At 58.6% G+C, this 23,202-nt stretch overlaps 1 protein-coding gene across 1 annotated transcript in view; it reads left to right on the top strand.

Annotated features, from left to right (window-relative positions):
• MYO15A (myosin XVA) overlaps positions 1-23,202 on the top strand; it is a 49,411-nt gene that overhangs the window by 10,585 nt on the left and 15,624 nt on the right. The window contains exons 7-47 of the mRNA XM_032841311.1: positions 673-678; positions 992-1,095; positions 1,221-1,284; positions 2,400-2,513; positions 2,978-3,139; positions 4,448-4,561; positions 5,019-5,077; positions 5,168-5,291; positions 5,522-5,617; positions 6,045-6,176; positions 6,628-6,753; positions 7,444-7,521; positions 8,327-8,475; positions 8,591-8,636; positions 8,808-8,932; positions 9,210-9,327; positions 9,636-9,811; positions 10,310-10,394; positions 11,055-11,108; positions 11,205-11,286; positions 11,372-11,502; positions 11,988-12,083; positions 13,056-13,291; positions 14,597-14,778; positions 15,083-15,155; positions 15,359-15,550; positions 15,861-16,012; positions 16,121-16,215; positions 16,723-16,843; positions 17,064-17,131; positions 17,206-17,283; positions 17,441-17,621; positions 17,740-17,872; positions 18,202-18,307; positions 18,444-18,516; positions 19,834-19,955; positions 20,188-20,247; positions 20,711-20,786; positions 21,135-21,250; positions 21,335-21,453; positions 22,899-23,040. Coding sequence (XP_032697202.1) covers positions 673-678; positions 992-1,095; positions 1,221-1,284; positions 2,400-2,513; positions 2,978-3,139; positions 4,448-4,561; positions 5,019-5,077; positions 5,168-5,291; positions 5,522-5,617; positions 6,045-6,176; positions 6,628-6,753; positions 7,444-7,521; positions 8,327-8,475; positions 8,591-8,636; positions 8,808-8,932; positions 9,210-9,327; positions 9,636-9,811; positions 10,310-10,394; positions 11,055-11,108; positions 11,205-11,286; positions 11,372-11,502; positions 11,988-12,083; positions 13,056-13,291; positions 14,597-14,778; positions 15,083-15,155; positions 15,359-15,550; positions 15,861-16,012; positions 16,121-16,215; positions 16,723-16,843; positions 17,064-17,131; positions 17,206-17,283; positions 17,441-17,621; positions 17,740-17,872; positions 18,202-18,307; positions 18,444-18,516; positions 19,834-19,955; positions 20,188-20,247; positions 20,711-20,786; positions 21,135-21,250; positions 21,335-21,453; positions 22,899-23,040 — 4,566 coding nt within the window. The remainder of the gene's footprint in view (positions 1-672; positions 679-991; positions 1,096-1,220; positions 1,285-2,399; positions 2,514-2,977; positions 3,140-4,447; positions 4,562-5,018; positions 5,078-5,167; positions 5,292-5,521; positions 5,618-6,044; positions 6,177-6,627; positions 6,754-7,443; positions 7,522-8,326; positions 8,476-8,590; positions 8,637-8,807; positions 8,933-9,209; positions 9,328-9,635; positions 9,812-10,309; positions 10,395-11,054; positions 11,109-11,204; positions 11,287-11,371; positions 11,503-11,987; positions 12,084-13,055; positions 13,292-14,596; positions 14,779-15,082; positions 15,156-15,358; positions 15,551-15,860; positions 16,013-16,120; positions 16,216-16,722; positions 16,844-17,063; positions 17,132-17,205; positions 17,284-17,440; positions 17,622-17,739; positions 17,873-18,201; positions 18,308-18,443; positions 18,517-19,833; positions 19,956-20,187; positions 20,248-20,710; positions 20,787-21,134; positions 21,251-21,334; positions 21,454-22,898; positions 23,041-23,202) is intronic.

Genomic DNA, 23,202 nt, shown 5'->3' with positions numbered 1-23,202 from the left:
GGGCTGACGTTCTAGGGTGGGGGAGACACGATGCAAGGAAGTGAGGGGATTTGCCAGCGCTGCTGAGGGCTCCAGAGGGAGAGAACCCTGGTCCAGAAGCTGGCGTGGGCCTGGGTCAGGAGGGCTTTGCAGGGCGACGGAGGGAAGAAGCGGAGATGGAGCCAACCAGGAGCTTGGCTGTGCAAGGCTTGGCTTTGAGCCTGAGTGACATGGAAGCCTGAGGGGAAACGTGACCTAACAGGTGTTCAAAGGACCCCTGGAGGGAGCAGGGCCAGGATCAGGAAGGAGACTCCCCTGGGAGCCCAGGTGATTGACAGTTGGTGATGGCCGTGGGGATGGGGTAAAGAGGACATCCCCAGAGCTTTTTGGCAGGTAGACCCAGCAGACTCCCACACCCTGGGACCACACTGCAGGCCCCATGCCTAGACAGCTGGGGTCTCAAAGATTCTTGGGTTTGCTCTCACCTGGCAACCCCCCTGCCCAGCCCAGGGGCCCAAAGGGGCCAGTGGTCCCTCCATGCTCTAAGGAATCCTGGAGGGAGATTCCTGGAGGGAGAGGGGTTCAGTCCTATAGGTGACCTGCTTCCTGGAGGGAGAGGGGTTCAGTCCTATAGGTGACCTGCTTCTGTTCTTGTCCCTCTCTCCTCCTTCTCCGTCCTGGGCACTCCTGAAGATAAAGGTACTGGAGTGTGCCTGTGTGCGTGTGCATGCGTCGTGTGTTATGGCAGGATGGGCAGGGAGGGGCATCCAGAGGCCTGTCCTGGCTGGGGGCTGCTGTGGGAGGGGCCGGGGGCTGGGAGAGTGTAGCTGTGGCCTGAGTGTGGAGGCTGGCAGCATGAGGGGTCTTGGGGGACACTGGGGAGACTCAAGGATTCTACAGGGAGCCCACCGCCTCACACAGGGGGTCCGTATCTGGGAAAACCTAGGGGTGGCCCTAGCTATACTCCCTACTCCGGGCCCCCAGAACAATTCCCACATCTTCTGGGGTCCAGATCCTGGAGGCAACACCCCTCTTGGAGTCCTTCGGTAACGCCAAAACCGTCAGGAACGACAACTCCAGCCGCTTCGGGAAGTTTGTGGAGGTCTTTCTGGAAGGGTGAGTGGGATGGTGGCAGGAGGGACCCCCCAAGATTTTGCGGTGCACCCCATGTTCTAATGCAACCCCTCAGAGCCCACGCCGGCCACCACCCTGCACAGGCTGACTGAGCTCCCCCTTTCCAGGGGCATGATTTCTGGTGCCATAACCTCCCAGTACCTGCTCGAGAAATCCAGGATTGTGTTTCAGGTGGGACAGGACCTCCCGGGGCCCTTGTGCGCTGGGAGGGGCTGGGGGTAGGCAGATATGCAGAGCCTGGCACCTGGTGGGGTTGGGGCAATGTTGAATTAATGAACAAACACATGTTTCTGTGTGAGCATGTGATCTCCTCTCCTCTCTCACCCCCTACAGCCACACTGACACTTTCTTGTCCCCGAAGCACACCACCCATGATCCTGCCTCAGGACCTTTGTACCTACAATTTCTTCTCTCTGAGCACTCCTCCCCACCAGACACTCACGTGACCCAACTCCCATCTCCTCCAAGTCTCCCCTGAAATGGTACCCGCTTGGGGGAAGCTACCCCATTTAAGATGCAGCCCCTCCGCCTGGGTGGCTCGGTGGGTTAAAGCCTCTGCCTTCGGCTCGGGTCATGATCCCAGGGTCCTGGAATCGAGCCCTGCGTCGTGCTCTCTGTTCGGTAGGGAGCCTGCTTCCCTTCCTCTTTCTCTGCCTGCCTCTCTGCCTACTTGTGATCTCTGTCATTAAATAAATAAATAAAATCTTAAAAAAAAATAAGATGCGGCCCCTCTCCACCCCTCTCCCAGAACTCCCACCCCCTCCCTGCTTTATTTCTCTCCAGAGCACTCTGTTCTATCTGACATGTCTTATTTTCACTAGTGCTTGGCTGGGTGTCTATCTCCACAGCTAGCAGGTGGGCTCCAGGATATCGAAGGCTTCTGTGTCCCTTGTTCCCCACTGGGTCTCAAGGGCCTATAAGAGGGCCTGGGGTGCAGTTAGGGCTCAGCTGCCCAGGCTGAGAAAACCATCATGAGGCCCGGCGTGTGCACATCTGGGCCTTGGACACAGTACAAGTAGCTGGGTATGCCCAGTGTGCACATGAGACCTTGGTCTCATTCCTCCAAACAAAATTAAATCCTGACCAGTGGCCCCTTCCTACCACCATTCCAGGGCTTCTCTGCCCCTGCACCCACCCCCAATCAGAGCCAGGCTGGCGGCTCACTGCTCACAGGTGCCCGGTCTCACCTGTATCTGTATGGGCAGGCACACCTGGCCTCGTATGTGTGTCTGGGGGTCACCTAGGTAGGTGGCTCCCTTCTCTGCCCCTGCCCACCCCCACTACAGGCCAAAAATGAGAGGAACTACCACATCTTCTACGAGATGCTGGCCGGGCTGCCCGCCCAGCTGCGACAGGCCTTCAGTCTACAGGAGGCTGAGACCTACTACTACCTGAACCAGGTGAGCCCTGGCAGGCATCCGAGATCCCCCAGGCCTGGTATCCCTGCCCCATCACCCTGGGCAGGCTGAGAGAACCAGCTCATGGTGTCCTGATAGCCAGCGAAGGGGGTGGGGATTGGTGGGGGGAGGGCACAGCTTTGGATTTAAAGTATGTCTTTTCACAACAAGGTGACAGGCATCTTTGGGGTCCAAAGTGGGGGTAGAGGAGGCCTACCTGACTTCATTTCTCTACAACCTAAACAAAGATAAGCAGCTGGGAGTTACGGCACTTCCGGTTTTGTGCCTCAGTTTCCTCATCTGTGAAATGGGGACAGCATAAGACCACGTTTTAGGGTTATAGTGAGGAGAGATGAGCAAACGTATATAAAGCAGTTGATCAGGGCCTGCCTCCTGGCCCATGGGAGTGGGACAGAGCTAGAGTGCCTGCCCAGGGTCCCTGACCCCCGGCCCTTGCCCTTGCCCAGGGCGGGAACTGTGAGATCTCAGGGAAAAGTGACTCTGACGACTTCCACCGGCTTCTGGGCGCCATGGAGGTGCTAGGCTTCAGCGGTGAGGACCAGGACAGCATCTTCCGTATCTTGGCATCCATTCTGCACCTGGGCAATGTATACTTCGAGAAGTTTGAGGTGAGAGCCCACAGCCTGCAGGTCCTCTCCTCAAAGGTTTGGGGGCCATGGATACTAGCCTTTCAGGGCACGCCATGCACATTTCATTTGTTCTCTCTCCCACCCCTACCCCAACCATTGGGGTTGCTCCTCTTTTTCTTATTGATGTATGAGAGCTTTTTATATATGAGAAGGAGACCAACTCTTGGTTCCTGGTGGGAACTGTCAATGTATTTTCTAGCTTGTCATTTGTATTTTGGTTTGTACCCAGGGTGTTTTGTTTTGGCGTTTTCTTTGGTGGTTGGTTGGTTCTGTTTTGGTTTGTTTTTTTGTCATGTAGGTTTTTAGAATTATTTTCAGGTATTTTATTTAGGAACCTTTTCTTGTATAAATTTTAGACTTTGTATCATTTTTAGGGAGGGACTTATCTCCCTAAATTGTAACAGCTGGGGCGCTTGGGTGGCTCAGTGGGATAAGCCTTTGCCTTTGGCTCAGGTCATGATCCCGGGGTCCTGGGATCGAGCCCCGGGGTCCTGGGATCGAGCCCCGAATCAGGCTCCCTGCTCAGTGGGGGGTCTGCTTCCCCCTCCCTCCCTCTGCCTGCCTCTCTGCCTACTTGTGATCTCTGTCTGTCAAATAAATAAACAAAATCTTTAAAAAAAATGGTAACAGCTTTCACCCAGCACTTTTTCAAAATGTGTTATGGGGTGTGTGTGTGTGTGTGTGTGTGTGTGTATTCACATTTAATCTTTGGTTCATCAGGAGTTTATCCCGTGAAGTAGGAATCTGGTTCCTTTTTTTTTCCCATGTGGTTACTCAGTTACACTAATTCTGTAATTCAAGAAATAGAAATTTATCATGTACTAAATTCTCACATACATTTATGCCTAGTTTCTCATTTCCTGTTGTGCTTTATTAACTTATGTATTGTGTGTCTATTTCCCACTGTTTTATTTTGTTTTTTAAAGATTCTATTTATTTTTTTGAGAAAGAGAGAGTGTGTGTGTGAGTAGTAGAGGGAGAGGGAGAAGCAGGCCCCCCACTGAGCAGGGAGCCCGATGTGGAGCTCCATCCCAGGACCCTGAGATCGTGACTTGAGCTGAAGGCAGACACTTAACTACTGAGCCACCCAGATGGTCCTAAAATCCCCCTCAGTGCTTTAATTATTGTAACTTCATAACACATTTGACTATCCGTCTCCTTGTGCTCCTCCACTCCCCTTCTATCTCAGAAATTTCCTGTTTTTTCTAGCTTATTTATGCTTTTTACATGAACTTTAAGTCAAGTTACGTAGTTTAAAGCATGTTGCCGTTGCTGTTTGGCATGTAGACGGATGCGCAGGAGACCGCCTCGGTGGTGAGTGCCCGGGAGATCCAGGCCGTGGCGGAGCTGCTCCAGATCTCCCCTGAGGGCCTGCAGAAGGCCATCACCTTCAAAGTGACCGTGAGTCCCGGGCCCCGAGGGCTGTCAGAGCCCCCCCGCCAGCACCTGGATGGTATGGGCTGTTCCCTCTGCCTCGAATGCTATTCCTTCTCGTCCTTCAAGACCTGATGCAAGCATCCCCCATCCAGGGCGCCACCCCTAAGCCCTGGGTGGGTCATTACCTCCCCCGGGGCTCCCACAACCGCTGGCCCTTTGTCCCTTCCCAAGGCTGATCTTGCTGGGTCTGTCGCCTTATGCGTGTATCTCTGCTTTAGACCAGCAGCCCTGCCCCTGCCCGCAGCATAGTCAGGCAGAAGTGGGGGTGAGGGTGTCTTATTCCACCTCTGGCCAGCCGTGCGCCTGAGACCAGTCACACCAACATTCCTGCTCTCTTCCACGTGCTCCCCCCAATCCTCCCGGGGGCTTCCTGGAGGCGGCAGCCAGCCCGCTGCCATTCAAGGGCCTCATCCCTCCACAGGAGACAATGCGAGAGAAGATCTTCACCCCACTGACCGTGGAGAGTGCTGTGGATGCCAGGTGAGGCCTTGCCCCTCCCTGCCTAACCCCCAGATGCCTGCACCCCACCCCCGCACCTTCCCACCTGTCCCAGCACCATCTCTGCTCCAGGGACGCCATTGCCAAGGTGTTGTACGCGCTGCTCTTCGGCTGGCTCATCGCCCGGGTCAATGCCCTGGTGTCCCCTCGGCAGGATACGCTGTCCGTCGCCATCCTGGATATCTATGGCTTCGAGGTAGGGCTGCACGTTGGGTGAGGGGCAGAGGACATTAAGCCACCTCTCCCTCCCTTCTCTGCTGACAGCCCCCCACCATCTCCTCTCTCCTCCTTCACATACCCGCCTGAGGCCGCGGAAGGCAGGGAGGGCACTGGGCAGCTGGGGCCAGTGAGCGGGGCCCTGGGTGGGGACACGTGGGCTACTGGCCAAGGAAGGAGCCGGCCCAGCCAAACCCCCCCGCCTGGCAGGACCTGAGCTTCAACAGCTTCGAGCAGCTGTGCATCAACTATGCAAATGAGAACCTTCAGTACCTTTTCAACAAGATTGTCTTCCAGGAGGAGCAGGTGTGCGGAGCCTCCCTGAGCACTTGTGTCCCTTCCTGACGGGCCAGCGGGCCTCCCTGGGGCCAGGCAGGACAATACTGGTTCTCAGAGGGCAAACCGGAAGTGGTCAGGCGGAGGGGAGGGAAAGGTGTTCTGGACCGGGGACCAACACATGTGAAGGCCTGTGCTCTGGACACAGAAGATGCTGGGTGCTGAGCCGACAAAAGCCCTCTTGGCCTTGTGGAGGATCCTTCTTCCCCGCTGCAGGGCTGTCCCAGGGGGAGGGTGGAACGGAGCTCAGAGATGGTTCGTGTTGCCCTCCCAGGGAGTGAGCTCCCTATGCGAGCAGAGGTGCCCCTGGCCAGACCCTTTCACGGGGCTCCAGCCTAGGAGGCAGGGTGGGTGCGGCCTGGACAGGGCAAGGAGGCCAAGCTCTGGACGCCTGCAGGAGGAGTACATCCGGGAACAGATCGACTGGCGGGAGATCACCTTTGCCGACAACCAGCCATGCATCAACCTCATCTCGCTGAAGCCCTATGGCATCCTGCGGATCCTTGATGACCAGTGCTGCTTTCCCCAGGTGAGCCATGGGTACTGTGTGAGCCTGGTCAGGTTGGTCAACGTCTCTGAGCCTCATGGCCTCATCAGGCCCGGGTCCTGCCTTCTTATCTGCTCTGGCCTGGGGGACAGGAGCTCAGGGCACCCAACCTACAATTCACGACCTGGGGGACGGAGGCTGGATAGGGGGATGTGGGTGTCCAGAAGAGGGTACCAGCCTGGGAAATTATGGAAGGCTTCCTTGAAGGAGGTGACCTTGAGGCTGGACCTCAGACTCTGATTGGAAGGTGCAAGTCCGGGGTGGGATTCCGCTTAAGCCTCCCCAGTCAGGGCAGTGGGGCCGCTGGGGGCAGCTGTGACTTGCTGCTCCCCAGCACTCACCCGGAAGCAGTTTGGGCTGGAGGATTTGCCACTAGTCTCGGAACGGTGTGCCCGGCTCCCCTGCACACCCGCTGACCCCCGCCTGCCCACAGGCCACAGACCACACGTTTCTACAGAAGTGCCATTACCACCACGGCGCCAACCCACTCTACTCCAAGCCCAAAATGCCGCTGCCCGAGTTCACCATCAAGCACTACGCAGGCAAAGTCACCTATCAGGTGAGACCCAGCCTGCACAGCGTCCTGCAAAACGGTCCCGCAGTTGGAGACACAAGCGAACCTGGGGCTGCAGACACTCCCTCCTGGTTCTAGTTCTGGCCCCCTGCCAATCCTCAGCTGTGTGACCTTGGGCAAACTGCTTTACCTCTCTGAGCCTATGTGGGGACATCTGGAAAATGGGGCTAATGATAGTGCCCATCTTCTGCGCTGAATGTGATTAGGAGTAGCTGTTACCAGTAACGACGCCGATGCTCACTCTGTTATCTCAGACATGTTCCTGCCTTGGGGGTGGTGTCTCCGGCCAGGATCTGAAGCTTCTGTCTCCATTCAGGCCTCGTTTTCCTCATCTGGAGGACAGATACAGGACAGGGTCCTCCACTAAGGATGGGGCCAAGACCCAGACTGCTTATATGAAGCTATGGCTGGTGCCCCCTCCCCGGAAGATGGGAAGGGTATTGGGGGCAGAAGGAGAGGGGACCACAGGAGGGGGAAGTGTCCCGTATTCTCTAGGACGGATAGGGAGATAGAGGCCCGGAGGGGCAGGGACGGAGAGCCCCTGACCCACTGTAGGGAAGAAGGAAGGAGGAGGGGAGCAGACAGACTGATGCACACTGGGGTAGGTTATCCCCCTGCCCTGCCCCCAGGCTGCATGGGCTCTAACCCAAGCTGCCCCTTGTTACCCCTTTGCAGGTGCACAAGTTCCTAGACAAGAACCATGACCAGGTGCGCCAGGACGTGCTGGATCTCTTTGTGCAGAGCCGGACACGGGTGAGCAAGCTTCACCTCCCACCGCTCTGTCCCCACCGCCCCCCCGCACTCCGAGAGCAACCAACCCACCATCAGGTCCCTCTCTCGGTCCAGGAAATGGGGAGGTCCCCTAGGTACCCAGGTGCTGGCCCTGCCTCTAGCACACCCCAGGTCCAGCCAGGCTCTGACCCTGATCTCAGCCCTAACCCAGAGTCTTGCCTTGCTCTGTACTTTCTCCCATTGCTGGTCCTGACCCCTGAAGAGCCATGCCACTGGCTGGTCCCACTGGATCACCCTGCCTGTCCCCCGGCCCTACCCACCCAGCCATGTCCTGCCCTGTCCCTTCACTGAGCAGTTTTCCCAAATAGCCCTGTTGTTTCCAGACACCCTCCCCCATTCTCTGGGTGTCCACCTTCTTCTCTGTCAAATGGGCACCCTGCTGAGGTCATTGCCAGAGTTCATGACCATGTGTGTAGAAGGCCACCTTGGGACCAGCTGCACAATCAGACAGAAGGAAAAAAGTCAGCCCCACCACGGGACAGGTCCCTTGGAAGGTGCTGAGCACCTTGACTTGAAAGGGGTGTGGTCTAGGAGGACAGCAGCCTTGCAGAGAGAGCAGGGGCCCAGGGAGGTGGTTTTCTGATCCCTGTGGTCTGGAGATGTGGCTCGTTTTGTTTTTAACTCCTTTTGCCCCCACCCCCTCCACCCCCGGCCTCGCCACCAACCTCTGTTTCCTTGTTTTTATCTCTCGGCCCCTACCCTGCCGGGTCTCCCTGTCTCTCGGCGCCTGGACTACTGCCCCGGCCTGCTGCCCACCCCTGCTCAGGTGGTGGCACACCTCTTCTCCAGCCACGCTCCACAGGCTGCCCCTCAGCGCCTGGGCCAGAGCAGCTCCGTCACCCGGCTCCACAAGGCACACACAGTGGCCGCTAAGTTCCAACAGTCGCTCCTGGATCTGGTAGAAAAGATGGAGAGGTGAGCGTGCAGTGGGGTGGGCATCCAGCTTCACCTCTGACCCACACCACCACCCTTACGGTCAACACTTCCCTTCTCTGGGAGCTCACACGGCCGTCCTCCCACCCCTGCGCAGGTGTAACCCCTTGTTCGTACGGTGCCTGAAGCCCAACCACAAGAAGGTATGTGAAGAGCCAAATCATCTTCCCCGTGACGTGTGACCTGGGGCAAGTGGCTGTGCCTCTCTGGGCCTCCATCCGCCCAGCCCACTGTGGGGACTGTTTGTAACTGCTAGTGCCTGGGGCACGTGGGTGGGCTGGTGTGCAAACTCCCTATCTGGGCCGTTCTTACAGGAGCCAGGCCTCTTTGAGCCAGACGTGGTGATGGCGCAGCTGCGCTACTCAGGGGTGCTGGAGACTGTGCGAATCCGCAAAGAGGGCTTTCCAGTGCGCCTGCCCTTCCAGGTGTTCATCGACAGGTACCGTAGCAGGGTGGTTCCTGAGCTCCACAGATCCTTCAGCTCTCCCGCGGCCCCAGGAGTACAGAACCCAGGCAGGACGCAGCCTGCCATGCACAGTTGCTCAGGTTGTTCACCACCCAAGCTCATCGTCGGCTAGCTATCACAGGGCAGATTTATCCTTCCGCTTTTTTCGTAGTTTCATCGCCTGTGTGTGTGTAGGTTCTAGGAGTAATTTGAAGCTATTACAAGTTTCCAGCAGGTGGCAGTAAAGTGTCTTATTCCATGGGAACCGTAGGTACCGCTGTCTCGTGGCTCTCAAGCACAACCAGCCAGCCAGCGGGGACATGTGCGTGTCCGTGCTGAGCCGTCTGTGCACGGTCCTGCCGAGTATGTACCGCGTCGGGGTCAGCAAGGTGAGCCCCACCCCACGCGCAGCCCCTGGAAGCCACAAGTTCAGGGGCTTCAGAGCAGGAGACGATGGAATGAGAAACGGCGCGACCGAACATTCCTGACCCAGAGAGCAGCGCCGTGGGGCTTGGTCCCGTCTCGGGACCGTTACTCGGGCGGGTCCCTCCTCCCGGTTCCCTGTCGCGGCTCCTCCCACCTCTCCTTGCTCAGCCGGCCCCGCACCCACCCCGCACCCACCCCGGCTGGTCCTCCCCCGCTGTCTCCCGGGAGACCCTCTCCCGGGAGACCCTCACGGGCCGCCTGCCCTCCGCAGCTGTTCCTCAAGGAGCACGTGCACCAGTTGCTGGAGAGCATGCGTGAGCGTGTCCTGCACCTGGCGGCCCTCACCCTGCAGCGCTGCCTCCGCGGCTTCCTCATCCGCCGGCGCTTCCACTCGCTGCGCCGCAAGATCGTCCTGCTGCAGAGCCGGGCCCGGGGCTACCTGGCCAGGTACCCGGCCCTCCCAGGGCATGGCTCCCCGGAGCCCCATGGCGAGGCTTGGGTGGGGCCATGTCAGAGCTGGGGAACGAAGCTCCCTGGCCGCGAGGAGGCGTAGCAAGTAAGAGCCGGGTCTCGGCCAGAAGGATGTTCCCACTATGGCTCTGCCTTGCGCCGTCCTGCCCACTGAGTCCCTGGCCCTCCTGATCTCTCCAGCCAAGAGGAGCCCCAGCCTGCATCTTATGAGCCCTGGGAGGACAACCCATTGGGGTGCGCCTGCTCCCGGCAGTGTGGTCCAGGCCCTGCCACTTAATTGGCTGCATGACCTTGGCCAAGTCACTGCCCCTCTCTGAGCTGTACTGGGCTCCCATAGTGAACCCTGGGTGCTGATATCCAGGACGGGCTGGCGTGGGCATCTCTGCGCCTTGGCCACCCTGTGATCCCAACCCCTGCCTGCCCCATTCCCTCCCCCCACACACTTCTTTCCACCCCCCCCCCCACTCCCTTCAGGCAGCGGTATCAGCAGATGAAGAGGAACCTGGTGAAATTCCGGTCCCTGGTGCACACGTACATGAACCACCGGCATTACCTCAAGGTGCAGGCCGGCCCCTCCCCCTGCTCCGGGGAACCAGGCGGCAGCGGGAGGGAGGAGGCACTTAGCACCCAGGAGGGGACTCCTGGCCTCAGACAGTCCTGGGTTCCAATGCCCACTCTGCCACTCGCTAGCTGTGACCTTGGCCTTGCCCGTCCTCACTTTACCCGCCTTCCCCTGGGGTTGTGGAGAGGGTTCCGTCAGATCTTGCTCGTGAAGGATTTGGCCTGTGCCGGGTTCACGGCGAGGCCTTCAGTCATCGGGTATGACAGAATTTGTCGACCGAAGCCGCCCTAGATACAGTTTTCCTTTTTCTTCAATGCCCGTCTTGGCCTGTTGTCATATAAACCAACAACCCAAAGGACAAATGTAGTCCCCAAAGCCTTGAAGAACTACCTGGCTTCTACTGAAGGCTTTGGGGAGGGATGGAGGCGGGGACCTCCTGTGGGTCTTTCCCTTTCTCCCAAGTATTACTCCCTCTGCCTCGTGCCTCTGTCTCTCGCTCTTCTTCCCTTCCTGTTTCTCCGGCCATATCTTTGCCTCCCTCTGCCGCCTGTGAGGCGCCAGCCACCCTCTGGGAGCCGGCTCAGGCTGCCCCCGGCCTGGGGCCTGCCGTCGCCTCTGCCCACCATTCCCCTGCCTTGACCATCTGCTCTCCTGCAGCTGAGGGCAGAGCGGAGGCTCCGGGCGGAGGAGGCGCGGCTCCGGGAGTTGGAGGTGGGTGCGGGCGCTGGGTGGCAGCAGGGGTAAGAAGGGAGGCTGGCCGGCGGGCGTTGCGGCGGGCCTGCCCCTCACTCGGGGCTGTCCCTCCAGGAGCTGAGCAAGCGGGAGGTGGTAGCTGTGGGGCACCTGGAGGTACCTGCTGAGCTGGCAGGACTCTTACGAGCCGTGGCAGGTCCGTGAGTGCTGGACCCTGGGGTGGGGGGTGGGTGTGGGCGGGCGCTGGACTCGGGTGCCCCACGACCTCCCTCTCTCCACAGGCCTCAGAGCGCCCCGGGTGCCCCGGGTGGCCCCTGTGCGGACTCCCCGGCTCCAGGCTGAACCCCGTGTCACACTGCCCCTGGATATCAACAACTACCCCATGGCCAAGTTTGTCCGATGCCACTTTAAGGTAAAAGCTGGCGTGGTCCCACATGGCCCTGGCCAGTGGGCACTGACAGATGAGAACTCACACTGATGTCAGCCTGGGGCAGGCTCCTGGCCATGCCCTGCTGCGTGGGGTATGAGCCCCTGAGTTGCTGGATCATGAGGAGTCTGGGGGCTCCGGGGGAGGGCTGGACGGAAGTGGGGGGCCCTCGGGGGCTTAGGAAGTGGCTGTTTGCCCACCAGTTGGAACTATTTCAGATGTCTACCGGTTGAGCCACGGGACATCATCCTGTCTCATTTCCAGCTCTCCAGGACGCTCAGATGGTCTTCACCCCCAGCTTGCTGATGGCCAGGGTCTGCCCCCTTTCAGGCCTCCGTAGCCCCATCCATACCCTGGGGAAAGGAGCCCATAGCTCCCTGGCTCTTGTCCCCCTCCCTGGCACAGAGCAGTGGATCCAGATGTGCTCACAAGCCCCAGCTCGGTCCCCACGCCCCGCCCTGTGCCCACAGGAACCTGCCTTCGGGATGCTGACAGTGCCCCTGAGGACACCCCTCACACCGGTGCCAGCAGAGTGTCACGCGGAAGCCGTGAGCGTCTTCAAGCTGGTAAGGGTCCGCCAAGGCTGCCTTTGAAGTCTCAGGCTGTGAGACTCCTTGTCTTGCCATCCTCGGTCCTCCACTAGCCCAGGCCATTTAGCCCAGGGCTCTTCTTTGGAGGAAAGACTTCTGGTGTGGGATGGAATCTGGGCTCCACTCTGGGCTAGGGCTAATCCCACTCGGGGGATTGGGAGCCTTTCTTCTCCTAGCCGTCTTCCTGGCAAAGAGCTTCCCAGGGACACCAAGAATAGATCCGGGTCCTCTCCTCGAGGCCTTCCTAGTCCGAGGGGGAAGGCAGAGCACACCTGACCAGTGACGACTAGCATGGACAGAGGTTGGGCACAGAGGCCAGGAAGTCTGACTGGAGCCCTAATCCCGTTCTGGAGGGACAGAATCAGAGAGGGCTTCTTGGGGGGAAAGTGTGGGGTTGGGGGGGGTAGCATTTGAGCTCAGAATCTGCTAGCTGAGACAGATGGCAAAGGCACAGAGAGAAGAAAAACTTGATGTCAGACACATCAGTTGGTGCAAGTCAGAAGGGCAGAGGCAGGGAGGGGTCCCAAGGGCCTGTCTGCCAGATCCGGAGCTTAGAGTTCATTCCAAGGGCCCTGGGAAGCCAAGGAAGGTGCTTGGTCAGACAGGGATGTTAAAGAGCGCTCTCTGGGGCCTGGAGCAGGAGGTGGGGGCTGGCTGGAGGCCAGGGATGCAGGCTAGAGCTGGGGCTGTATGGAAAGTGCTCGTGGAAGCTTCACGAGCATGAAAGAAAGTCAGAATGCACTTTGGATCCTGACCTTTGTCGTAGTTGGCGCAAATCGCCTGGTCATTTGGCACGGGGCATGGCAGTTATACTGTGACATGGGGGGCTGTTATCTGGGCTTTCCGGGGACATGGGGGAAGGATGGGAGAGGGGTGTGTGTTGGGGGTGGTGGGACCCTGGCAGGAACCACCTTCCAAGAAGCCCAGGAGAGTCTGTTTGTGGCCCAGATCCTGCGTTTCATGGGCGACCCCCACCTGTATGGCGCCCAGGAAAATGTCTTCGGGAACTACATCGTGCACAAGGGGCTGGCGATGCCTGAACTCCGGGACGAGATCCTGGCGCAGCTGGCAAACCAGGTGTGGCGCAACCCCAGTGCCCACAATGCCGAGCGTGGCTGGCTCTTACTGGCTACCTGCCTCAGCGGCTTTGCACCTTCCTCGCGCCTGAACAAGTACCTGCTCAAGTGAGTGGACCCGGCCAGGGCATGAGGACGGGGACGCAGGCGTGAGGCCCCTGGGGCGGGATGTGAGAGGTCAGGCTGGGCGGGAGTGAGGTCTCTGTGCTGGGAACCTCAGGCACTGGGGCTGGACCGGAGGCTGGTCTCCATCTCCAGTGGGCTCAGAGCCAGAAACGAGGGGAGGTGTTCACTCTGGAGGGTAAGGCTCAGGCAAAACTCAGACGATGGCTGAGACCAGGGTCTGGGGAACTTGGGGAAAAGGCGCTGATCTGTCATGTCATGGGAAAAGGACCAGGAAGTCAGGAGCAGAGATGCTGGACACGCAACAGTCAGGGTTCAGATCCCAGCTTCAACCCATAGAATACCAGAAGTGGTGTGTGGGTGTAGATCTTGTCGGCATCCTGATCACATTGGTGATGCCGATGACAATGATGATGCCGGGTGAGAAGGGTGATTTGCAAAAGAGAGAGCTCAGGCAGGCCCCGGGTGCAAAGCCCAGCTCTGATACTTCCCTGCTGTGTGACCTGGGACAAGTCACTGCCCTTCTCTGAGTCTCTTTCCTCACCTGTGAATTAGCATTGGTAACAGGACCAATGGAGGGGGTGCTGTGAGCCTCAGTGTGCAGGGCCACGCCCAGTAGGTGGGCAGCTCAGAGGGTCAGTCTTGGGAAGCTGGGGCAGCAGGTTAGGACCACTGCCTGCCTGTCTGGGGCTTCTTGTGGGCACAGCTCTGGGTTCCCTCTTGTGGCCACCGTGGGCCTGCTCCACAGCTGTTCCAGCAGCGGGGAGGGAAGGAGCCAGAGAGCCAGGTATGTGGGGTACCTGCCTCTGGAGGGGATCTTCTGATTGGGCCTCGGTCAAGTTGAACCCTTTCAGCCATCTCTTGTATGGATAAGAAGCTGGAGGCGGGCTTAGAGGGGGCAGATGACCCCCTGGGAGGCTTGGTGAAGGGATGGGAAGAGTGTTCCAGAGTCCACATTCTTGCCCACACCCTGCTGCAGAGGCCACCTTGTCAATGACGTTTTGCTCCAACAAGCTTTGGTGGGCCTTCCTGGAACCCGTTTGGCCTTTCGTTGGACCTCTGTGCTGGCTAAAGATATTTCTGGTTAGCCTGGGACCCTTTCAGCTTAGTCGTGGGACTCTGGGCTCTTGAGGGACCCCTCCTGAGCCAGCCTCAGAGCTGGGGCCTTGTCAGCTTCACCTCACAGCTCTGGGCTAGCCTGGGCCTCCCTCAGATTGGACTTAGAATCTCCCTCTATCGAGGGCTAGCCACAGTTCCCTCTTCATCCTGGCTCCAACTCCCGCCCATCAGGTTTGTGTCTGATCACGGGCAGAATGGCTTCCAGGCTGTATGTCAGCACCGGCTCATGCAGGCCATGGGCCAAGGCCAACAGCAGGGTTCTGCGGTGGCCCGCACCTTCCCGCCGACCCAGCTCGAGTGGAGAGCAACCCAAGAGAAGGCCAGCATGGCACTGGACGTGGGCTGCTTCAATGGTGAGCTGTCCTCTCCCCACCACGGGCTGCTTTCCCTCCCTCCCTCACTCCCTCCAGAGGGACTACTGGAGTCAGCAGGCCCCAGTATGCCCTGGGGATCAGGAGATGCTGGGGAGGGGCCCTCTGGGTGTGGCTGGGGAGAGAGGTCAGCAGGTGGATGTGGGAGCTGGACCTGGAATAGGGGAAGGGAGCGGGGGCCGGGAGGATGCAGATCTAGGGTCCAGGACAAGAGCGGGCAAGCAGGCAGGAAAGGTGCAGGCCTGGGCCGTGGATGCATCCTGGCTAAGCCCAGCATCTGCCCCAGGCGACCAGTTCTCCTGCCCAGTGCACTCCTGGAGTACGGGGGAAGAGGTGGCTGGAGACATTCTGCGGCACAGGTTGGCTCCTGGAAGGCCCCACCAGGCAAAGCCTTGGGTAGTGCAGAAGGAGGGAGGGGGAGGAGTAGAAGACCAGAAACCCCCTCCCCCGCCATGGGGTCCACTCTGGTCATGCTTAGGGTCTGGCTCGTGTTCCATGGTTTCTCCAGATAGTACCTGTTGGCTCCGTCCCTCATCCCTGCTCCTCCATGTGCTGTCTCCAGGGGCCTGGCAGACGGCTGGCGGGGCTGGACGGTGGCCATGAAGCATGGGGTCCAGTGGGCAGAGCTGGCAGGCCACGACTACGTGCTGGACCTGGTGTCCAACCTCGAGCTGCTCCGGGACTTCCCAAAACAGAAGTCCTACTTCATCGTGGGTGCAGAAGGGCCCGTGGCTGGCAGGGGAAGCCCCAGAGCGTAGGTGGCTACCCAGGCCCTTCACACAGATGGCCTCTCCTCGCACACGGCTTTTCTCCCAGCTGCTGGTTCAGAGCTGAGTTCTAAACCTAAGCTTTAAGCAACTTCTACACCCAGTGTGGTCTAGCACTCACTATCCCAAGATCAAGAGCCTGATGTTCTGCTGCCCCACCCGCCGGGTCCCACCTTTAAAGGGAGGGAGTCATCCATTTCCAGAGCCCAGAGAGAACATGGTGGTGGTGGTGGGGTGATTCAGGGAGAGCCACAATCTCGTAGGAGGGGAGCTGCTCCATGGTCCCCTTCCCTATAGGTTGTTTGGGAACAGCTGGGACTCGGATGAGGACACGCCCACCAGGCCCCAGGCCCAGCGACACGTGCCCAGAGTAGCTGACTCCGATGGGTACTGCAGCCACAATGAGGACGGTACGAATGGGGCCCAGAGAGGAACAGCGAACCACCAAGGCCAGCCAGCAGTGGCCACTGTCTCTGGTGGGGAGGGATCCTGGAGGCGATGGGGTGATTAGCAGGAGAAAAGAACTTGGCTTTTGTGTCCCCCACCCTCCCAACCAGACTCAGACAGCCCGGGAGAACCCTCTGTGCCCCACAAGGGACTGGACGGCTACCTGGACAGCCTCTTTGACCCCGTGCTGTCCTACGGGGATGCGGTAGGGATTGGTGGGGGTGGTATTTGCAGACAGCTGGGACCACAGGGTGGTGCAGGAGCATCTCACAGCCAGGGCTGAGGGGTGGCACATCTCACCTGGGTCTCTGCTGGGGGCCCGGCAAAAGATGAGGGTGTCCCTGTGGCTCAAGATGCTCCAGGCTGACCCCAGAAGGACCCATGGGCCCCTCCTCCACCTCTGGTGGGAGCCAGCCCCCTCAGGCACCCTTGCTCACTTTGGGAACTTCCAGGAGCCCCTCCGTGGCATGATGTGGGCTCTGAGCAGGGCACAGCATCTCCTGGAACCTGTTCATTCATTTGTGGGAGGGGGGATGGGTTTGAGGAGTTTGCACGGCTGTGGGAATACTGACTGGTATGCTGCATGACTGGAGGCTGGGCATGGAGCAGACGCCCCAGGGACAGAGGAGGTGGCCAGTGTCAGGTGCCCGTTGCCTTGGCGTCTGAGGAGCATGACAGTGAGGCAGATACTTGAGCCACCTGCTGCCCCCAGGACCTGGAGAAGGCAACAGCCATTGCCTACCGCATGAAAGGGGGAGGCCAGCCTGGTGGCAGCGATGGTAGCAGCACTGAAGACCCCCCCAGGAGACCCCCAGAGCCAAAGCCAAAGCCAAGTCAGTGCCTGCCCCCAGGGTGTTTCCAGGGTCGGGCGAGGTGAAGGGGGCTCTCCTGCTGGTTCTTGGGGCTCCTCCACCTGTTAGGATGGAGGCAGCCACAGGCCTGGCGGGAGGGGGTGGGGGGGACAGCGGCAGGGTTGGGGATAGCTGGGGAATTCCTACTTCCCTCTACCTCCCATCCCTCGGGATCCACACCCTCCGACTCGGCTCCCTCCAGTCCCAGGCCTAGATGCCTCCACATTGGCCCTGCAGCAGGCCTTCATCCACAAGCAGGCTGTCCTCCTGGTGAGTGCAGGATGGGTGCGGGGGGTGCCCTGATTTCGGGCCTGCCAGTCACCACCGCCACCACCTCTCCCCAGGCCCGGGAGATGACCCTGCAGGCCATGGCACTCCAGCAGCAGCCCCTGGGCCCTACCCCAAGGCCCTTGCCCCCAGAGGTGAGCCTGGCCTGCCCAGCCGAGAGGCGTGATGCTCTGGGGCATCGTTGTGCCTCTCTGGGGCAGTCGCCCCGCAGCCCATCCTGGGCAAATGTGGGGTCCCTAAGAAAAGGCGGGTGTGTCCCAGGAAGTGCACCCTATCCCCTGTTCTCTGCAGAAACCCCTACCGCCAGAGGCACGGCCGCAGTTTGTGGGCACTGGACCCCCAGCCAAGCCTGTGCTCCTCCGCTCCTCTCCAAAGCCTCTGGCCCCTGCCCGTCTGGCCAAGGCCCCAAGACCCCCCACCAAGCCCGTGGCCGTCCCTGTTCTAGCTCAGCACCGGGTTTGTCCAGAAACCAGTGAGTGTCCTATCTCCATGGTGGGGGGCAGGGGGGGCTTCCCGGGACAGGACTGGGATTGTAGTGTGTCCCCTGGGGCCTCATCCTGTGCCCTATCCCCACCCCCCCTTGCCCACAGCTGCACCTTGCCCAGATCTGGTCCGGTATTCCACACTCAACTCAGAGCACTTCCCGCAGCCCACACAGCAGATCAAGAACATCGTGAGGCAGTACCAGCAGCCGCCCCGGGGAGGCCGGCCCGAGGCCCTCAGGTCAGCTCTACCCCTGTCCCCGCCATCCGACACTCTGGACGGTGCGGTGGGGGGGCTCCTTGCTGTGGGCCCATCCACCCTGGGAGCAGCCCCCTGCCCAGCACCTTGCAGGGAGTGAGTCTGCTCACGCAGATGGTCCCAATGATCCTTCAGCCAGAGGAAGGCCTAGACCTCTGCTCTCTAGGTTGTGCTGTGTGACCTCAGACCAGTCTCTGACCCTCTCTGGGTGCTCACGTGTAATGATGGAAGAGGGGCTGGGGGTGGAGGAAGAAGTTCCCTGTTACAGGTATTTGTGGCTGGGAAGAAGAAACCCCTATCCAATCCACCAGGAAGGATGGCAGAAAGATGTTTGTGAAGCGGCCAGATCCCCATGAGGAGGCGCTAATGATCCTCAAGGGGCAGATGGGCGACCCAGCGGCAGCAGGGGGCAGCCAGGTGAGGGACACGTTTGGGCTGCAGCCCTGGAGTACCTCCAAAGCCAGCTGCCCCTATAAGCTGCTGCCCCTGCCACTGCCCCCTTCCTGCCCTCCCCCATTCTGCCCCCTGAGCACTCTCTTTGTGGTGGGAATAGGTGCCCAGAGAGGCCGTGGCCTTGGTCAAGCCAGTGACCAGCACACCAAGGCCATCCGTGGGACCCACTCCAGGTGAGAGGCCAGGAGGGAGAGAGGAGAGAGGGGCACGAGGGTCGAAGGGTGTAAGCCTGTGTGAGCACAGGGGAGTCCCGGTCTTCATGTCCATGGCATGTGTGTCTGTGTCCCTGAGCCCACGTGGACCTACTGTGTGCACATTCATGTAAGTATATCAGCACTTATGTAACACTGATTTCAGGCCAGACCCGCTCTGGCCTCAGTAAGTCCCCATTCAAATCCTTCAAGGAAATACTGTTCCGGTCTCTACGTTACAGGTGAGAAAACAGACACAGAGAGGTTACATGACTTGTCTAAGATCACACGGTTCAAATGGGTCAGACCAGGAATATAAACTCAGCCCTCCTAGACTCATAATTGCAACCCTAATCTCTATGTCCTCTGCTTCATGGCAACCACAGTATATCTTAAAAGCTCACATCATGTTGGGCACCTGGGTGGCTCAGTGGGTTAAAGCCTCTGCCTTCGGGTCATGATCCCAGCGTCCTGGGATCAAGCCCCGCATCGGGCTCTCTGCTCAGCAGGGAGCCTGCTTCCCTCTCTATGCCTGCCTCTCTGCCTATCTCTGTCTGAGAAATAAATAAATAAAATCTTTTAAAAAATGTTTTAAAAGCTCACATCATGTCTCTGCCAAGAACTCTCCCATGATTTCTAGGATGAACTCCAGACTTCTCACTATGACCTATGAGACCCTGCATGATCTGCCCACCTCCGCAACCTCATCCCCTCCCACTCTCCCTTTGGCACACTCTGTTCCTGGAACACAGCAAGCCCACTCCTACTGCAGGGCCTTTGCACTTGCTATACCTAGAATGCTCTTCCCCAGAAGATCTTTGCATGCCTGGCCTGTCTCACATTCGGGTCTTGGCTCAGTGTCATCTGAGAGGTATGACAGATCACAGAGACTGAAGGACCCTCACAGACAAGCCCTTAGACTTTCTCCTAAATACACGATTTTTATTTCCATCCCAGCTCCTAGAACTGAGACCTTTGTTATTTCTCGCCATTCCATCAACATCTACCACAAGACTGTCAACACAAGGGCAGGAGCTTTGTCTCTATTGTTCACACCCAGCCTCTAGCACAGACCGGCTGCATACACTAGGTGATCTATATATGCATCAAATGAAAGACTGAGCCAGGGCTGAGCTGTTATGATTGTTCATGTGCCCTCATGACTGGTATGTCCACAGTCAAGGGTGTGGGAAACCTCTTAGCCCTGGTCCCTTACCTGACAAGAGGTTGCCCCCAATACCCTCCCTCATTGGCCCTGCGTCTCTCACTCATGCCTACCCGACTCACCGTGCTCCCCAGTGCTGCCTTCGCGGTCTCTGGAGCCCTCTGAGGAACCCCTGCAGACGCGGCTACACCGCCTGATGAATCCCAACTTCTACGGCTACCAGGACGCCCCCTGGCGGATCTTCTTACGCAAAGAGGTACTTGGCACTGTTGAAGCCAAGGGAGGGGCTGCGTGGGGGCGGAGCCCTCTCCCCTGCCTAGGGCAGGGAGGAGGGGCGGGGTTGGGGGTGGGGCACAAAAACTTGGTCCATGTAAGGGGGCGGAGTCAGAGCCTGAGTATGGAGCCCGCTGTATTTAGGGGATGGGGTCTGGTGGGAAGCAAAGCGAGGGGACTGTCCCAAGGGCCTCACTGGAGCCCCAATCCCACAGGTGTTTTACCCCAAGGACAGCTACAGCCATCCCGTGCAGTTAGACCTCTTGTTCCGGCAGGTGAGGTCTTCTCTTCCCTTTCTGGCTCAGTGTACTCACCAGGGCAATGGGTACATAGACTAGCTGTCTGCAGATTTCATTTCTGTACTCTTGGATGTGGGGTCCTTGACCACAGCGAGGATGGGAAGCTGTTCTACTGAATTTCCCACCTCCACTGTCAAGGTCAGTAAGCCCACAATTTGGATTTAACCAGATAACACCATTTGTCTGAGCTGGATGGTACTCAGAAGTCAAATCCCAGCCCCAGTAAGTACAGGAGGAAGCTACCGCCCAAGGGCAGCATGGGTTGTAGAAGAGAGGAGGAAGGAGAGGGATCTCTGTAACTGGGATCTGATTCACACAGATGACCCCACTACCACATAATTAGAAACCTCCGCATTCCCACTCCCACTAGAACAGTCCAGCCCGGGTTCCCAGCTGGGGGAGTCTCGCCAGCCACCTGCATTGGGGTTCATTCCCACAGATCCTCCATGACACGCTGTCCGAGGCCTGCCTGCGCATCTCCGAGGATGAGAGACTGAAGATGAAGGCCTTGTTTGGTACCATAGGGGGCAGGAAAGGACATGGATGGGGCATCCAGCTAGAGTCAGGCTAGCCCTTTCCCACAGGGAGATTGGGGATGATGAACCCAGCCCTGTTTGCCTCCTGGACAGCCCCCTTGGCTCTGTTTCTGGCATCTTCCCTGGCCAGGTGTCAGGCCGAGTTCAGATTTGCCTAACACACCATGTGTCCCCAGCCATCCTGTCTGTCTGTGGATCTTGGTTTCCCCTTGTAGGCACTGAGAACACAATTCCAGTACCTTCTTGCCGGGTGTCAGCCTCCCTCCCTGCAATGTGGGCTGGCAGGGGAGGGGAGGGAGGGTTCTGACCTGACCTGGCATCCCTTAGCCCAGAACCAGCTGGACACACAGCGGCCCCTGGCAACGGAGAGCGTGAAGCGGGCCGTGGTCAGCACCGCACGTGACAGCTGGGAGGTCTACTTCTCCCGCCTCTTCCCTGCCACGGTGCGAGCCCCCTGCCGGCCCCCACTCACCAAGGGGCTTCAGGGAGGAGACTAGAAGACTCACATGTTCCTCATCCCCACCCAGGGCAGCGTGGGCACTGGCGTGCAGATCCTAGCCGTGTCCCACACAGGCATCAAGCTCTTGCGGATGGTCAAGAGCAGCCGGGAGGCTGGTGGGCAGCTACAGGTCCTGCGCACGTACAGGTGACCTGGGGACAAGTGGGTGAGAATGGGGCTGGCTGGAGGTGGGCATGGACCGACAGCAGCATCTCCTCCCAGACTCTTGCCCCAGCCAACTGCTAGCTGCCTGTGATGTGTCAGGCTCTGAGCCAAGCCCTTTAAGCAAGTTCATTTTACAGACAGGGCAACTGAGGCTCAGTGACAGAAGTGGCTTGTCTCAATTCACAAAACCAGGAAGTGGATGAGGCTAGAAGCCCGCCACCCTGTCCTGCCTCTCAGCCTCACCCCAGCCCTGCCCTCCCAGAGCTCCCTGTGCAGTGCGGGCGTCTGTGTTGTGAATAGCTGAGAAGGGCAAGGGTACTCCAGCATAAGACCTCACGGAGTCTGCGGACCCTCCTCTGCCAGCAGCCCCTTTTGTCCTCTGTCACACAAGCCCAGAGACAGAGCCTCGTCGCTGCTTGTGTGAAAGCTCCTTGCTTTGAAAGATGCAGAGAATTTGGTCAGTGGGTGAAAGAGAGACATTTCTGTAGGCAAGACCTAGAAGGCTGGATTAAGAAATAAACAGGGGCGCCTGGGTGGCTCAGTCGGTTAAGTGGGTAAGCCTTTGCCTTCAGTCTGCTCAGGCCATGATCTCAGGATCTTGGGATTGAGCCCTGCATGGGGCTCTCTGCTCAGCAGGAAGCCTGTCTCTCCTTCTCTCTCTGCCACTAGCCCCCCCAACTTGTGTGCATGCTCTCTCTCTCAAATAAATAAAATCTTTTTAAAAAGAGAGAGAGAGAGGGTTGCCTGGGTGGCTCAGTGGGTTAAAGCCTCTGCCTTCGGCTCGGGTTATGATCCCAGGGTCCTGGGATCGAGCCCTGCATCAGGCTCTCTGCTCAGCAGGGAGCCTGCTTCCTCCTCTCTCTCTGCCTTCCTCTCTGCCTACTTGTGATCTGTCAAATAAATAAAGGGGCGCCTGGGTGGCTCAGTTGGTTGGGCAACTGCCTTCAGCTCAGGTCATGATCCCGGACTTCCAGGATCGAGTCCCGCATCGGGCTCCCAGCTCCTTGGGGAGTCTGCTTCTCTCTCTGACCTTCTCCTCTCTCATGCTCTCTCTCACTCATTCTCCCTCAAATAAGTAAATAAAATCTTTAAAAAAATAAGTAAGTAAATAAATAAATAAATAAAAATCTTAAAAAAAAATAAAATAAAAAGAGAGAGAAAAAGAAAGAAACAGAGCAAGGCAAAGCGTAGTGAGGGCTGGAGTGTGAGTTCACAGGGCGCTAGGAAATAAGCTGGAGCCACAGGCAGGATGGGGTGGGGAGGTTAGGCAGGCTCCCAGGTCCCATGGTGGCAGGGGGCAGGGGGCTGGGGTGGGACTGGGCTTTGGGAACCGTACAGGGCAGGAACAGAAGGACCAGGATGGGAAGGGAAGAAGGCACCCTCCGGCCAAGGAGCCCTGCCTTCATGCCACTCTCCCCGTCCTCCAGCTTTGCAGATATCCTCTTTGTGACCATCCCCTCCCAGAACATGCTGGAGTTCAACCTGGCCAGTGAGAAAGTCATCCTCTTCTCAGCCCGAGCTCACCAGGTCAAGACCCTGGTGGACGACTTCATCCTGGAACTGAAGAAGGTCAGCGTCCTCCTACAGGTGCCCTCTCCTCAGGGGCCCGGGGGCAGAGAACAGGGCTCTTCTGCATCGTGGACAGGAGGCATGGGTGTGAGTGTGTGGGGGGGTGTGTGTGTGTGCACATGTGTCCACAGACATCTGGCATCTTTTGGGCCTTTGCAGAGG

Source organism: Lontra canadensis, unplaced genomic scaffold (genome assembly GCF_010015895.1).
Source record: "Lontra canadensis isolate GAN:19392208 unplaced genomic scaffold, GSC_riverotter_1.0 scaffold122, whole genome shotgun sequence".
Lineage (NCBI taxonomy): Eukaryota > Metazoa > Chordata > Mammalia > Carnivora > Mustelidae > Lontra > Lontra canadensis.
Note: the sequence above shows the minus strand (reverse complement) of the source record. Positions and strands in the feature narration are given on the sequence as shown.